Source organism: Anolis sagrei, chromosome 4 (assembly GCF_037176765.1).
Source record: "Anolis sagrei isolate rAnoSag1 chromosome 4, rAnoSag1.mat, whole genome shotgun sequence".
In the NCBI taxonomy this organism is placed as follows: Eukaryota; Metazoa; Chordata; class Lepidosauria; order Squamata; family Dactyloidae; genus Anolis; species Anolis sagrei.
This window is the reverse complement of record NC_090024.1, coordinates 239028518-239044709: the sequence shown is the minus strand read 5'-3', so window position 1 is coordinate 239044709 and position 16192 is coordinate 239028518. Positions and strand designations below refer to the sequence as shown.

General features: G+C 42.9%; 1 protein-coding gene across 1 annotated transcript in view; it reads left to right on the top strand.

Annotated features, from left to right (window-relative positions):
• RTEL1 (regulator of telomere elongation helicase 1) overlaps nucleotides 1-16192 on the top strand; it is a 90228-nt gene that overhangs the window by 51752 nt on the left and 22284 nt on the right. Inside the window, exons 23-31 of the mRNA XM_067468258.1 lie at nucleotides 469-612; nucleotides 2290-2405; nucleotides 4240-4363; nucleotides 4536-4686; nucleotides 8819-8967; nucleotides 10463-10558; nucleotides 11274-11484; nucleotides 13352-13489; nucleotides 14918-15031. Of these exons, the coding sequence (XP_067324359.1) occupies nucleotides 469-612; nucleotides 2290-2405; nucleotides 4240-4363; nucleotides 4536-4686; nucleotides 8819-8967; nucleotides 10463-10558; nucleotides 11274-11484; nucleotides 13352-13489; nucleotides 14918-15031 (1243 nt within the window). The remainder of the gene's footprint in view (nucleotides 1-468; nucleotides 613-2289; nucleotides 2406-4239; nucleotides 4364-4535; nucleotides 4687-8818; nucleotides 8968-10462; nucleotides 10559-11273; nucleotides 11485-13351; nucleotides 13490-14917; nucleotides 15032-16192) is intronic.

Genomic DNA, 16192 nt, shown 5'->3' with positions numbered 1-16192 from the left:
AGAAAATCTGAAAGGTCCCATAATTCCTATCCCAGCTGCATTTGGAGACTGTATGGCTGACTCATGGCAAATAGTTGACACAGTGATTTCTCAAAATTGAAAACATTTACAACACAAGTCTAGTTATATCTGTGTGCGTGTGTGTTTCCGGGAAACAGAAAAAGAAGTTATATTGGGTTGCACATCAAGCTTTTCAAATAGTTGTTACCATTAAAATACAAACACTAAAGAGCCAATATAAGACAAACGATGATAGGTTTCTCTGAATATAAGAGGGTACAAAAAGATATGTTAACCTTGAACTTTGCAAAAGTTTGTCCTTACCAACAATACTTGTTGATAACTGAAAATGCACTAAAATACATCTGTCAGTTGTAAAAGTATTGCAAGCCCCTTTGGTGTGTTCCTGCAATCCTTTTTTTATCCTGAAACAAACTAATCTGGCAATCTCTTCAAAAATTTCTTCAGGCCAGTGAGGGTTTGGATTTTGCTGATACGAACGGGCGAGGGGTTATCATCACAGGCCTTCCTTTTCCACCTCGCCTGGACCCCAGGGTCGTTTTAAAGATGCAGTTCTTGGATGAGATGAGGGCCAGAAGTGGCGGAGGACAGGTGAGGAGGAAGAAATGAAAAAATAGATATCTATTCTTATATACTAGTTTTCTATTTACTTCCTGTATTGCCGGTAGTACCTTTGGAGACTTAAAAATCTGCAAAGTTATGGAGTCTATTGCTGAGCTTTTCCTAAAGTCAGAGCAACACTCTTGTTGTCGTGCATTGCTCCTTTCTTAGGCCAGTATGACTATTGTAAAGGTGTTAGTTGATTTGACTTCCTCTCCTGGTTTGAGAAGCTATTATCTGGACTGGGTTTGTGCATGGACTTTCTGGTATTGGGAAAACCTTCCTCTTTTTGGTTTGGATTAAAGAATGGAGGTAAAATCAAAATAAAGACAGGACTTTGGATGTTGTGGTCTAGATGTCCAGCATTAAGGTTATGTGGCCTGGTCCTGAAGCAGTCTACCCAGCAACAGCACACAGCAAACCACAATGTTTTTGGAGTATATGAGACATTGAATACTGGAGTATATGACACATTGAGTCCCTGGTGGCGCAGCGGGTTAAACCACTGAGATGCTGAACTTGCTGACTGAATGGTGGGCGGTTCAAATCCAGGGAGTGATGTGACCTCCCGTCGTTAGCCCCAGCTTCTGCTAATCTAGCAGTTTGAAAACATGCAAATGTGAGTATATCAATTGTTAGCACTCTGGAAGAAAGGTAATGGTGCTCCATGCAGCCATGCAGGCCACATGACCTTGGAGGCATCTACAGACAACGCCGGCTGTTCGGCTTAGAAAGCAAGATATGCACTACCCCAGAGTCGGACATGACTAGACTTAATGTCAAAGGGAAACCTTTACCTTTACTTATGAGGCATTAAACAGCAGTCATTAAGCAACAATGGGGAATGGCCAATTAGCAGCAAGGGATGTTCATGTTGAGCCTTTCAGGGTATTATTGTTAGTCAGAAGTGCCAGTTATTTGATGGTCGGGTCAAAATGTCCTGGAAATGTTAAATCTGGTTTTCCTTAATATTCCTAAAGCTTAATAACTTCGCAACTTCTAAACTTGAAGATTCCTTTCCCCTTCAGCCTGGCTCTGTCTTTCCTCTTCCATGGATGGACAGAAAGTCCAGTGATGATCTTTCCTCTTCCATGGATGGACAGAAAGTCCAATGCTGATCTTCCCTCTTCCATGGATGGACAGAAAGTCCAATGCTGATCTTCCCTCTTCCATGGATGGACAGAAAGTCCAATGCTGATCTTTCCTCTTCCATGGATGGACAGAAAGTCCAATGCTGATCTTTCCTCTTCCATGGATGGACAGAAAGTCCAATGCTGATCTTTCCTCTTCCATGGATGGACAGAAAGTCCAGTGATGATCTTTCCTCTTCCATGGATGGACAGAAAGTCCAGTGATGATCTTTCCTCTTCCATGGACGGACAGAAAGTCCAATGTTGATCTTTCCTCTTCCATGGATGGACAGAAAGTCCAATGTTGATCTTTCCTCTTCCATGGATGGACAGAAATTCCAGTGCTGATCTTTCCTCTTCCATGGATGGACAGAAAGTGCAGTAGACAATGCAATTCTTTGCAGATTTGTTTCTAAGATCTCTTTTGAAAAAATAGTGTTCTTTTCCGTTTTTATTATTTAAAAAGGAGGAGAATAAAAAAATCCAGCAGTGAAAGAGAGAACCCATTGCATTAATTTAAAAAATATTTCCTTTTTAGTATTTATCTGGAAATAGCTGGTACAAACAGCAGGCTTCTCGTGCAGTAAACCAGGCCATTGGCAGAGTCATCCGGCATCGGCAGGACTTTGGTGCCATCTTCCTTTGTGATCACAGGTGACCTGCCTTTTTTCATTGGTTTGGGGAGAAATTTTATAACAGATGTCCACCCTTCTCTTTCAGTCCAGTACTGCCATTGCCACCTCCTTATTCCACAACCTGATGGACCCTTACAGCAGTGATTTTGTTTTCTCTATCATTACTTCAATGTGGGTAAAAGGGGAGGTATTGGTGGTTGAGAAATCATGTTACATGTTTGGGAGATGAGAGGTAGAAAATACAATTTTCCTACTTCGTGGCAGGAGGTTGAACTGGACGGCTCATGAGGTCTCTTCCAACTCTATGATTTTATAATAAGACACAAAATGTCTGAATCCTCCTTTGCCGTCCCATAAGCATGTCATCATTGATAAAACTGGAAAACTCCTCTAATTTTATTTAACTCCTCCCAAGTTAATTATTCAATGTTCCCAAAGTATCTGGCCTTTCAAAGTGAGTAAAGTCAGTGTATTTTTACAGTGAAAAAGGAGTGCATTGGATCAGATTCAGCATCTGGAATGTTTAGATTCTTATGAATGTTTAGATTCTTAGATGGCTGGGAGATCATTGCCGGGCCTCTGGTTGAGAATTATTTTTATTTAGTCTTTCCTGGTCCACACCAGCCAAACAACCACATAACCAACCCTCACTGTTCGGTGAACTGGCTGTTGTTCACTAGTGTGGATGTTTTGTTTAGATTTATGTTAGTATTGAATTTTGTTTGACTATGTGAAGTTTAATTTGTTGATGTCAAATTTAATTTACTGGTGCTAGGTTTTTAATTTGATGTTAGGTTTTATATGTTTTTTTTTTCTGGGATTTTATGTCAGTAGCATGTGTTTTATGTAGGAATTGAATGCTTGCCATTGTTATGTTGGAATCCGCCCTGTGCCTCCTCAGGGAGATAGGTCGGAATGCAAATAAAGTTATTATTATTATCATTAACAAGTGTCTTAGAATTCCCAGGTGGCTTTCATTTTTAAAAAAGACATTCTTCTGACTGGGGTGATGGATGAGCTAGCTACAATTACAGTAGCTGCTTTAGGAGTAAGTTTAACCTTTAATATTGTAATACCTTTCAGCATTTTTCCCAGTACAGTCACACTCCATCCCTATGTTCCTTTGAATAAAGAGCAAGAAGGTAACACCAGTCATTCTGCCAACGCAACCCTTAAAGGAAGAAGGGTTTTGCCAATATACTTACATTAATGGATAATTTCTATAATCCTTCTCCATTTTTTTTCATTATGAGATAGTTGACAACACATACATACATATACATGTGTAAAATACAGCCAGGAAATTCCACCCATATAATCCTGCAATCCTGCTGCAAAGAAGAATACAGAGGCTGTGTACAGCCTCTGTATTCTGTTTTAGGGAGTGACGTTTTAGGGAGTGATGAAGGCTCCTTTGGAGTCTTTTAAACAGACCATCGATGTCCATCTGTCGGGGGTGCTTTGAATGTGATTTTCCTGCTACTTGGCAGAATGGGGTTGAACTGGACGGCCCATGAGGTCTCTTCCAACTCTATGATTCTATTAGTAGGTTTAGTCTATATTTACACTTACTGCCATTATTGTAGTTTAATGCCATTTGAATGGTGGATCCCTGGGATTTGTAGTTTGACCAGGTGCTCAGAACTCTTTGCTGAAGATCCTTAGTGCTGTAAGTCAGATAAGTGCTTTCTCCAAATAAACAGAACTCCTTTTTGGAAAATAAAATAAGCAGAACAGAATCCTACATTACATAGTCTTACTGAAAATGCCTAGAAGTCAGTGACTTGTTTTCCCTCCCATTCATAGTCCTGTTTTTCACAGAGTTGAGAGTGTTTTTCCCCAATTTCTGACAGGTTCATGAACACAGATGCAAGAGCCCAGTTGCCTTCTTGGGTGCGCCCCTATGTGAAGATTTATGAGAACTTTGGGCATGTTGTTAGAGATGTGTCTCAGTTCTTCCGCACGGCACAACAATGTGTGAGTATCAAGCAAGTGGGTATGGGAACCCATGAGGGCTATATCTAGTCTTCTAACTAAAGTATACATGTATTTCTCTACAAATACTTACAGTCATACCCAATTTGGCTGATAAAATTATGTTTCTCTGGAGAAGTCACTTTGGCTTTCTTTACTCCTCCATTCCTTGCAGATGCCAGCTCCGACATCTCGAGTTCCTTCTTGCAGCACCATCAAAGAAGAAGGAAACCCTGTACCTTCTACTTCCCACAAGCAATTTATTTCTTCCACAAAAGCCAGCAATTTGGATGACCACGTTCCTAGTTTGAAAAGGAAGCGGGTGGGTAAGTGCCTTTTCTTTAAAACAAGGACAAAAGGACATTGGTATCATTTCCCTTCAGAGTCTGAAAAGAAAAAGAACCAGCTGCACGATGCCACAAAATTTCAACAGAATTTCATTAAGGTTTTTTTCTCCTTTCTTCCAAGTGTAGCTTTGCAGAAATGTTATCATCTGAAAATAATTTTTTTAAAATGTGTTCAACAACAAGAAAAAGAGCAAAAGGGAGAATCTATGATTTTTATATCACATTCTATATTTATTGTGTTAACTTTTGTCTCAGGTATTTTAATATGTTCATGTTTCAATATATACTTTTATGGCTGTGTTTTAAGTATGTGTTAGACTTATGCCCGAATCACTGTTAACAAAAAAATAAATAAATGTAGTTTTCGGAGGGCCATTTTTGTTTAATTTCCAAAAACAGAAAGTGGAAAAGAGTGAAAGTGGAAAATGTAAAAAGACCAGTGAAACAGATTTTTGAGAGATTATATTTTCGAAAAGAGTTAAGTTCACAAAATACCCGAGGCATCGTCTTTTTCTCTCCCCGGCAAAGGAAGCCTCCTCCATTATTTCTTGCAAAGTTTCCTCCTTGCTACAGAGATCTGCCGTTGTCCATAGACACCTCCAAGGTCATGTGACTGGCCTGACTGCATGGAGTGCTATTACCTTCCCGTAGAAGCAGTACCTATTGATCTACTCACACTTGCATGTTTCCCCTTCGTGTAGTCTTTGAAAGACGCACATAATGGGTTTTATTCTGCGCATGCGCAGCTGTTCGGAACCTTCTAGAATTTAAAATAGACACTTTTCGGCGGACGCCCCGCCCATACTCCCCAATACTATAAGTACCCAAGGCGGGAGCCTCGGCTCAGTTCCTTTTTCCGCCATCACAGCGTTTGGAACACCTTCTAGCAAAGTATTTTTCTAGCGGACTGATTTGTGTTTGACCGGAATCCTCATCGACCTAGCGAAAATCTCCTCTCCATCGACCTCGGCACGGAATTAGACTACTCTCAGGCCAGTTTCCTTCTCAATATGAGCACCGCCTTTTTTAAGAAATGCGGCTCCTGGGGGGCAAGGTGCCCGAGTCAGACGGGCACTCCATGTGCCTGCTCTGCTTAGGGGAATCCCATCGTCCCCAATCCTGCCAAGTATGCCTGGCTTTCACTCCTAGAGCCAGAAAGGACAGAGAGTCCAGGCTCAAAGCCCTACTTTACGAGAGAGCTCTGGCCCCGAGCACCAGCCGAGCTGAGAAGCGCCCGGCCCCCGAAGTACTCCCTAACCATCAGGGAGGTCAAGAGGCAGAACTGGCCGCATCTCATCCATCCCCTCCTGGCCAGGAGGGGGAAGGGGACTCCCAGCCGGGTCCCGCGAAAAGGGCTAAGCCTCCCAAACAGGGAAAAGCTTCCCATAAGCAAAAGGAAGGGCTTAAAAAAGGAAAGAAGAAGGGGCAACTCAGCGGCAGCCCGCCCCCAAGTCCCCAGTCCTCAAGGGACATAGCCCAGGGAGATACAACTCGAGCCCTTTCTGATGGCCCCCCAGAGCCAATGGAGGGGATTCAGCAAATGGCGGCTCAAACCGCCCAGCCAGAGGAAATGGCGCCAGCCCCTCCAACACTCTCCCCAGCGGAGGGAGTTCGCCCATGCGGCGCATCGGCCGATGGGCCCATCACCCCATCTGACTTACTGTTATGTTGACAGAAGCTGGGGCTAACAGTGGGAGCTCACCCCGCTCCCCGGATTCAAACCACCAACCTTTTGGTCAGCAAGTTCAGCATCTCAGTGGTTTAACCCGCTGCACCACAGGGGGCTAATGAAGAGTTTTTCACTGTCATTTCACTGAGTGCTCTTTGTAACCACTCATACTCACCTCTTACAATCCAGGCATGCAGGGTTTGAAGGACGGGTGAAATGGAGGCATATCTGGGACAAGAGGTGGTTAGGTTGCATAAGTTCCATGCTTAAGTTCCAAATGCTAAGTAGCCATTTCCCAATGCTGTATTATAAATCCCACCATCCCCATCCATCAAATTGTGAAGTGCCAGTTTGAGGGCCCTTCTAGGCAGGTCCTATATCACAAGATCTGATCCCAGGTTTTCTGTTTATCCTATCTTATCTGGCAGTGGGGACTCATATAATCCAGGTTAAAGTAGAAAACCTGGGATGAGATCCTGGGATATAGGACCTGTCTGGAAGAGCCCTGAGGAAACTTAAGAAGGAGAAAAATAACAGTTTTAGAAAGGCCAGTAAAAGTATGCAACTGGGGAAGAACAGGATCAATCAAATAAGCTCTTTTGGGTGAAATATATGTTGCTTTTTTTAAAAAAATGGTCAGGTGAATGTACAAGAAATTTCATTTCTGCCTTGAAATTATTTTTCTCCTGATAGGAAACTAAGGGCGCTTCCACACAGCCATATAACTCAGAATATCAAGGCAGAAAATCCCACAATATTTGTTTTGAACTGGGTTATCTGAGTCCATACTGCCATATATTCCAGTTCAAAGCAGAAAATGTGGGATTTTACTCAGCTATGTGGAAGGGGCCTAAGAGCACAGACTTAGGCAGAGTTACCTCTTGAAGAGAATCAATAAGTGATTAAACAAGCCTCTATTCAAGTAGTAGTAGTAATAATGATGATGATGATGACAGATCCCAAATGTGGACTCTGCAAGGAAGCAGATGAAACAATAGATCACATCCACAGCTGCTGCAAGAAGATCGCGCAGACAGACTACAAGCAGAGGCACAACACCGTTGCTCAGATGATTCATTGGAACTTGTGCCACAAATACCACCTGCCTGCGACAAAGAACTGGTGGGATCACAAGCCAGAAAAAGTTACAGAGAATGAATACGCCAAACTCCTCTGGGACTTCTGGATTTAGACAGAGTTTTGGAACATAATACTCCTGACCTCACAATCGTGTTAAAAAACAAATCCTGACAGCAGGATTGCAGAGAAACAACAGGAAAAGCTGACACAATACGAGGATTTAAAAATCGAACTGCAAAGACTCTGGCACAAACCAGTAAAGGTGGTCCCAGTGGTGATCGGCACACTGAGTGTAGTGCCTAAAGACCTTGGCCTGCACTTAAACACAATCGGCGCTGACAAAATTACTATCTGCCAGCTGCAGAAGGCCACCTTACTGGGATCTGCACACATTATTCACCAGTACATCTCACAGTCGTAGACACTTGGGAAGTGTCTGACGTGTGATCCAATTCAACAGCCAGCAGAGTGTCTGCTGTGGACTCATCTTGTTGTGTTTCAAATAATAATAATAATGAACTTTATTTATACCCTGCCACCATCTCCCCAGAGGGGACTCATAGCGGCTTACATGAGGCCAAGCCCAGCGATACATTACAGCAAAATAAAATAAAAAACAACAAAAATAACATCACAATAAAATAAATAAAACATTGAGGTAAAATAAACAGTGCAAAATAACATAATGGACACATGGAAATAAACACAGTGGGCGGGCCAAATGCACGACATAAAATGATAAAACTCTGAATGAGATAGCAATGAAAAAGGTATATTTGCGGGGAAGGAACTTGTGGTGGACGAAACAATGGAATTAGGTTTTCAATAAGGTGAGGCGGGAGTGCAATATGAGGACAACACTGTGGGTAAAACAACAATAATGGAATATATGGTCACCCTCCAAAGGCACATTGGAAAAGCCTTTGTTAAAGTACAGCAACATTGCACAGTCTTAGTAAATTCTGACTGAAAGAAGGCCTGCATCAGAGTAGTAGAACATACAGCGATGGGTGCTTTGAGGTATTTATATTTTTGTGGCAAATCAGCAGGTTTAAAGGATAGGGAGCATGGTACTAAACAGCCATAGTCACACAGTATTTTTTAAGAACGCACCAGGAAAAGCCTTGTCAACACCAAAGAAGATGTCATTGTATACCTGAATGATCCCCTTTTCCAGTAGTTTGCATCCCCAGGCTCTAGAACAGGCATGAGCAAACTTTGTCCTTCCAGGGTTTTGTATGTCAACTCCCAGTGGAATTTAGGCTGTTAGGAATTGTGGGAGTTGAAGTCCAGAATGCCTGGAGGAAGGGCCAAAATTCCTCCTGCTTGATTTAACCAGTGATCTATTAATTTTGTTATCAGATAATGGAGTGGCCAGCCTGTGTGTCGAGTACGATGAGGTCCCGGCCTCCTCAAAAAGGCAGCCTGCCAGCCTCTTGGATGCTCTGGAGAAGCATGATCGGAACAATGGAGAGGCAGATGAGGAAGAAAACTTGATGGGAGAAGAAAAGGTACAGGAGTACTTTTCTTCACATGAGAAAGTCCAAAGGTCAGGTTGCTTGTTAGCGAGAAATCTTTATAAATTTCCCAAGGGAAAAGGCATGCTTTTCTCTCTATATTAGCTATACTCTTTGGCCACTGGAAGCACCGTTGGAGATTGAGCACAGAACTCAAGTCAAGGGAATTTGTAGTGCCATGTTCAAGCCTTCTATATTGACAAAACGTAAATCTTCCATCTAATTGCCCATTAGTCTGGACTTCCACTTGGACTTCCGCTATCATTCTGTGAGTTCAGTTCTGTTGGAATATGGCCTTCAGAAAGAGACCACTCATTTTCAGTCTCTGTCTGTTCCTGCTGACTTTCCAGCTAACTTGCAGACCCAGAATCCCTTGTGTCAACAGGTTGACTAACAGGCCCAGAATCCCCAGAGAGATCAGGTGCATGCACAATCAAAGGCTGAACTACAACACCTTTGTCAATAACTATTGTGCTGGTCTTGCTAATTCCAAAAGATTTCTCATTTTGGAAGTATTTTAAAACTTGTTCTTGTACAGTTTTCCCTCACTTATCGTGGGGGTTACGTTCCAGGACCACCCGCGATAAGTGAAAAACCACGAAGTAGGGACGTCCCTCCTCTTCCCTCCTCACCCTCTTTACCTTCCTCTTCCTCCTCCTTGTTGTCGCCTGGGCCTCTTGCCGCTGATTGGAACCTGCGACTGAGGAGGTGGCAGAGGTGTTGCGGGGCTCAAGTGGCATCAAGAGGCCCTGGCAGTGATGATGAGCAGGAAGAGGAAGGTAAAGAGGGTGAGGAGGGAAGAAGACACCCCCTCGCTCTCTTTACCTTCCTCTTCCACCTCCTCATTGCTGCCAGGGCCACTTGCCGCTGCTTGGGCCCCGCGATTGAGGAGGCGGAGGAGGTGGCGCGGGGTCCAAGCAGTGGCAAGAGGCCCAGGTGGCGACAAGGAGAAAGAAGAAGGTAAACAGGGCAAGGGGGTGGCTCTTCTTCCCTCCTTGCTATAGTGTTCCCTCCCTATATCACACGAAATAGCGAGTCCGCGGTAAGTGAACCGCAAAGTAACGAGGGAACACTGTATTTCAAACAGTTTTAAATGCTCAAAAGCATTTTGTTATATGCTTACAAGCATTTAGAGAAACAGGTTTTTAAAAATGTTTGAACTGATGCCTAATAGGGTAGGTTTTGTTTGATATTTTCAACTTTCTCAGTAACTTGGATTGTTTGATACCTCTTGGTCTTGAAATGTCAGCAGGATTTTAAGGAGAGAAATCACAAATGTTTTAGCCTGTTTTTTCCCTTTGGCCATGACCTCCCATTGTTGCTTTGGATCTCTCTCCATTGTGCTAATGTTTTTCCCAAAAGTTCATCACTTCTGGCCCAGTTTTCTTCTGCGTCCTTGTGTCATCGAGGAACAGGAACTCTCATTTTTATGCAGAAAAATGCTCCACAATGAAAGGAAGAGTCTATATCTACTCTTTTGTTTTTACAGGCCAAACGTATGTCAACTCTGTCCCTTCAGTATGACAAAAAGCTTATGGATGAGCAGAAGGGAGTTCGGAAGAAAATCAAAATAATCAGGAACATGGTAAGTTGTGTTGGAGCCTGCAATGAAATGGCCTATTTTGAATATCCAGCTTTTTCAAGCACAACTCTGTCAAACATTTAGCTACAACTAAAGCCAGCAAAATTTCTAGGTATCATTAAAACCATTATTTTCTCTTTTTCTCAAATCTAGACTTAGCTCAGTGGTTCCCAATCTGTGGTCTGTTGACCATCAGTTGTCCGCAAGAACTAAAATATGGTCCGCAGCCTCACCACTACTACACTGTTGCAACAAGAGTGACTGGTCTCACAAAACCCTCATATAGGGCCAAGGCTTATTCAATATGGTTTTTTTGTGGGCGAGCAGATGGTGACCACTGGATGGCATATGTTCTGTACCAGAAACTAGGGCTGATGTGGTCTATCCAATGCAAATTCCTGAATCAGCACTCCAGATATTAAAATTGACCAAAAACTGATTCGTAACCCTCTTGGTACTAATGTTGGAGAGTGGCCCCTGGTCAAAAAAGGGTTAGGAACCAGTGACTTAGCTGGATCATTAAGTTGTGTCGTTTTAGCAGTGTGTGCGGTCATTGGATTCAGAAACAGCCTTCTAAAAGGCATACTTAATTAAAGCCCAATTCTTTTAGAGAAAGTAAGCCAGAGTCCCTTCTTGGAGGAAGCAGAAACAGAGTATGTTAAAAAGATTCTTCGCATGTAGATTGTTTTTTTTTTAATTGCTCTGTTTTAAAATGCAGCAAGCTGATAAAGTGCAAGACCCCTCTGAGCCCAAAAAGACTCGGGCTGCAGCTTTCATTGCGACGGTGAAGCAGTCCCTGAGCCAGCTGAATTTCGACTTGTTCTCGCAGTCCTTGAAGGAGTACAAGACCTCCAATGACTTTGAGGCTATGTTTTCTCAGATAAGCGCCCTCTTTGCCGAAGATCAGAAAAAGCATGTCCTTCTGCAAGGTACTGTAGCCTTCTCTCTCTAAGCTGCTTTTCCAGAAGCCTTTTGGAGAGTGGCAACAAGCCCATTCACCCTACCGGAATTTCTTTTTAAATACAGTAGAGTCTCGCTTATCCGACATAAACGAGCTGCTAGAACACTGGATAAGCAAAAATCTTGGATAATACAGAGGGATTAAGGAAAAGTCTATTAAACTCGAGTGAAGGCAGGGTGTGACTCCCTCTTTCAGTGTGTGCATGATTGTTTGCTTTCTTTCTCTCTCTCTCTCTCTCCCTCTTACATAAAACAAACAATTTGGCTGCTGGCGAGAGAGAGAGAGAGCCGGGCCAGGTAAGGATGGGCACTGAGGTCAGGAGTGACTGAAAGCAAGGCTGACGATGCAGCCAGGGCAGTGGGCAGCCTTGGCAGGGCCCCCCCTTTACCCGCGTGGAGACTGCCTCCCCAAAGCCTCGCCTGGGCTGAATGCAAGGCCCCAGGGAGGAGACAGACAGCAAGGAAGGAAGCGGAGTCCAGAGCAAGAGCCAGAAAAGGAAGAGAGGAAGAAAGGATTGAAGGAAGTAAGGAATTCTCTGAGGAAGAATCTTGTTTTTATTCTTCCAAGCCAGAAGCAGCCAAGGCGTGTCGGATAATAAGGAATGTCGGATAAGCAAAGGTTGAATAAATGAGACTCTACTGTAATGGAGCAGAGAAACTGACTTTGTGCATGATTGCATTAAAAAAATCACAAAAGCTACAAAAATCAAACAAAGTGACTAATGTCATCTTGTTGTGAAATAAATAAAATCTGTACTGAAATTCACGTAGTATTGTAGAATGTTGTTATCATCATCATCATCATTATATAGCATTAATGCTGGCATTTATAATGAATCTTTGTTTGTCCATCCCATTCCAACAAGCCTTCTTCAGGAATCCAAGCAGGAGAGTGATGGTCTAGGCCAGGCATGGGTAATCTCTGGCTCGCCAGGTGTTTTGGACTTCAACTCCCACAATTCCTAATAATAATAATAACAAGAACAACTTTATTTATACCCCGCCACCATCTCCACCGGGAGCCCCCGGTGGCGCAGTGGGTTAAAGCACTGTGCCGGCAGGACTAAAGACTGACAGGTTGCAGGTTCGAATCCGGGGAGAGGCGGATGAGCTCCCTCTATTAGCTCCAGCTCCTCATGCGGGGACATGAGAGAAGCCTCCCACAAGCATGATAAAACATCAAAAATCATCCAGGCGTCCCCTGGGCAACGTCCTTGCAGACGGCCAATTCTCTCACAACAGGAGCGGTTGCTCCTGACACACACAAAAAAAAAACAAAAAAAACCCAAAAAAACATCTCCCCAAAGGGGACTCAGGGCGGCTCACATGAGGCCAAGCCCAAAAATACAATACAGCAAAATAAAATACAAAACAACAAAAAATTACATCGTGATAAAACACATAATGTAACGATAAAATAAGCAATGCAAAATAACATAATAGAAAGCCAAACACAGTAACATAATAGAAAGCCAAATGCACAAGATAAAATGATAAAACCCTGGATGAGTTAGGAGTGGGAAAAAAGTATAATTGCGAGGGAGTGTATATATGAGGGAGGAGGCCAAAAAGACAATCACTGGGGTTGGGCAATGAGGGGGGGAAAGGAAAGGACCAGAGTCTGTTAAGACTTGTGGGAGTTGGAGTCCAAAACACCTGGCGGGCCGAAGTTTGCCCATGCCTGCTCTAGGATGAATTCTTTGACTTGAATTTCAAAAAGTACATTGAAATAGGCAGGTGAGTTTAGCAGATGCCTGTGAGCATAATTGTGTCTCAAACTGAGAAGAGCATAATTGGCACTATGGACGTAACTTTCCTTCTTCTTTCACTTATAAGAGTTTTACCAGTTTGTCCGACCACAGCACAAAAAGCAATATGATGAAGCTTGCCATCGCCTGACAGGGATGGGCTGCGGCTACAAACCAGAGCACAGCCTCCTTCGAGACGAGAGACTGCTCCTGGCTAAGAAAACAGGTGAGAAACCAGAGAAGAGACAAGGGTCTTCCTTGGGTCTGTTTTGTATGCAGGCGTTGAGTTTCACCAGATCTAAAGCATCAACTGTTTTGCAAAGAGAAGATACATTTATAGGGAGAGATTGCGGTCCAAAGTGGTAGCCATGAGAATACCAGAGACTCTTACTTTCTCTTAATGCAGGTCTGCCTGGTTTCTGCATCCCAATTCCTCAGTTTTTGTGGAGCTACATTGAGTTTTATGGGGTAATACCAGAACAGAAACAGTTCCTGCTCTTTGGCAACTTCTGGGAAGAGCCATGGCTTTGGTTTCTGTCTGTCTGTCTGTCTGTCTCTCCCTCTCTCTCCAGTGTGTGTGTGTACACACACACATACACACACACACACACACACACACACACACACACACATACATCTACCTGATTCCTTGCCCCTGAAGGAAAATGTTGCTGTTCTCCTTACTATTCTTCCTCCACCAAGTGAAAACCTTCTCACACAGTACGACACAGGATGTCAGAAGGAGGGGTGAGCCTTGCAGCCTAGACCCAATGAGAAGGATGGAGATCTAGTTCCCTAGGCCTGAAAGATGTCTTCCCCACCTTAATGTCTGTTTTATAATATGTTCTATAAATATATCAAAAGTGTAGTTCTGCATTTTAGAAGACCATTCTTCTAATACAAGTGCCCTTGGTGATGCTTATTGTGGGACTCCACTTGTTTCATACTTCAGGTGTAATCATGCTTTGTGTCCAGATCATTCAACCCCATCTGGAGTTTTCTGAGTCTACAAGACCCTTGTTCTTACTCCAATGTTCTTACTCCAGTTCTTACTCCAATGTTTAAACCCTTCCAGGAAAAAGGCTGGCATGGACTTCATCAGCAATCTCTAGAAAAGTGTGACAATTAAATTCCAGGGCATCAGGATTACTTTCGAAGGCATTGAGAAATCAAGTTGCCTATTAGTATTTATCCGCACCCTGAGCTGCTACTTTAGACTTTAGATCAGGCATGGGCAAACTTTAGCCCTTCAGATGTTTTGGACTTCAACTCCCACAATTCCTAACAGCAGGCTGTTAGGAATTGTGGGAGTTAAAGTCCAAAACACCTAGAAGGCCGAAGTTTGCCCATGACTACTTTAGATGAATATTTCACAGTAAATATTTGCTTGATCCTCTATGCCAGTCATGAGCAAACTTTGGCCCTCCCGGTATTTTGGACTTCAACTCCCACAATTATGGGAGTTGAAGTCCAAAACACTTCGAGGGCTGAATTCTGCCCATGCCTGCTCTATGCTATTTCAGTATTAAAAAGTAGATGCCTGGCCTTTTGTGAACACTGCCTTTAATGCTGTGTCTCTTGGCAAACAGCTGTGGAAAACATGTTTTCAAAGTTCCTCCTTCATTTAGGACTAACTGGTTATTTCTACCATTAGAGACGGGATGTGAGAAAAAAGCCACCTTTTCAGAGGGTTTGTGTGAACAGCTTGACTCCGAGCAGCACTTGAACAAAGGAAGATCCCACTTAACATCAGCGTCAAATGCCGCAGGTGCGTTTCTCATGAGAATCAACGTATTTCAATCCTAGTAGTTGTCTGGAGATATGATATAGAGCAGTGTTTCTCAACCTTCCTAATGCCGTGACCCCTTAATACAGTTTCTCATGTTGTGGTGACCCCCCAACCATAAAATTATTTTGTTGCTACTTCATAAGTGTAATTTTGCTAATGTTATGAATTGTAATATAAATATCTGATATGCTGGGTGTATTTATTTATTTACTGTATTTGTATACTGCCTTTCTCAGCCTGTTGGCGACTCAAGGCGGAATGTATTTTCATTCACTGAACCAAATTTGGCACAAATACCCTATATGCCCAAATTTGAATACTGGTGGGGTTGGGAGGGATTGATTTTGCCATTTGGGAGTTGTAGTTGCTGGAATTTATAGTTAAACTATAATCAAAGAACATTCTGAACTCCTCCAACGATAGAATTGAACCAAACTTGGCACACAGAACTCCCATGACCAACAGAAAATACTGGAAGGGTTTGGTTGTCATTGACCTTGGGTTTTGGAGTTGTAGTTCACCTACATCCCGAGAGCTCTGTGGACTCAGACAATGATGGATCTGGACCAAATTTGGTACGAATACTCAATATGCCCAAAGGTGAACACTGGTGGAGTTTGGGGAAAACAGACCTTAACATTTGTGAGTTGTAGTTGCTGGAATTTATAGTTTCTGATGTTCTTTGGCCACCCCTTTGACACCGCCTTGCAACCCCTGCAGGGGTCCCAACCCCCAGGTTGTGAAACGCTGATATAGAGCATTAAATAGTCTCAAAGAGAAAGAAGGAAAGCAGGCAGACAGGCAAACAGTCCCTTGAGTTCAAGTCACACCCATTGATCCGGCTGATGTGAGTGTCACGATGCTCTCTCAGTTTTGAATGCTCCTTTGACATAAGGATTAAAGAAATGGCATGAATTTTACCCAAGAAATGACACAATAATCCCCAAGAAACATGGTATTTACAAGTGAATAATTCTGAGCAATGTGCTGCTGGTTATGCTGATCATCTTGAGCTTTTCTCTTGCGTGCAGTGATGCAAGTTTAAATATTGTGAACAACTTTGGATTTGTAGTTTTCCTTAGAAAATGAGAACATCTCTGTAGGTGTCTTGAGCCAAACCAAAGAAATGATGTATTTTCA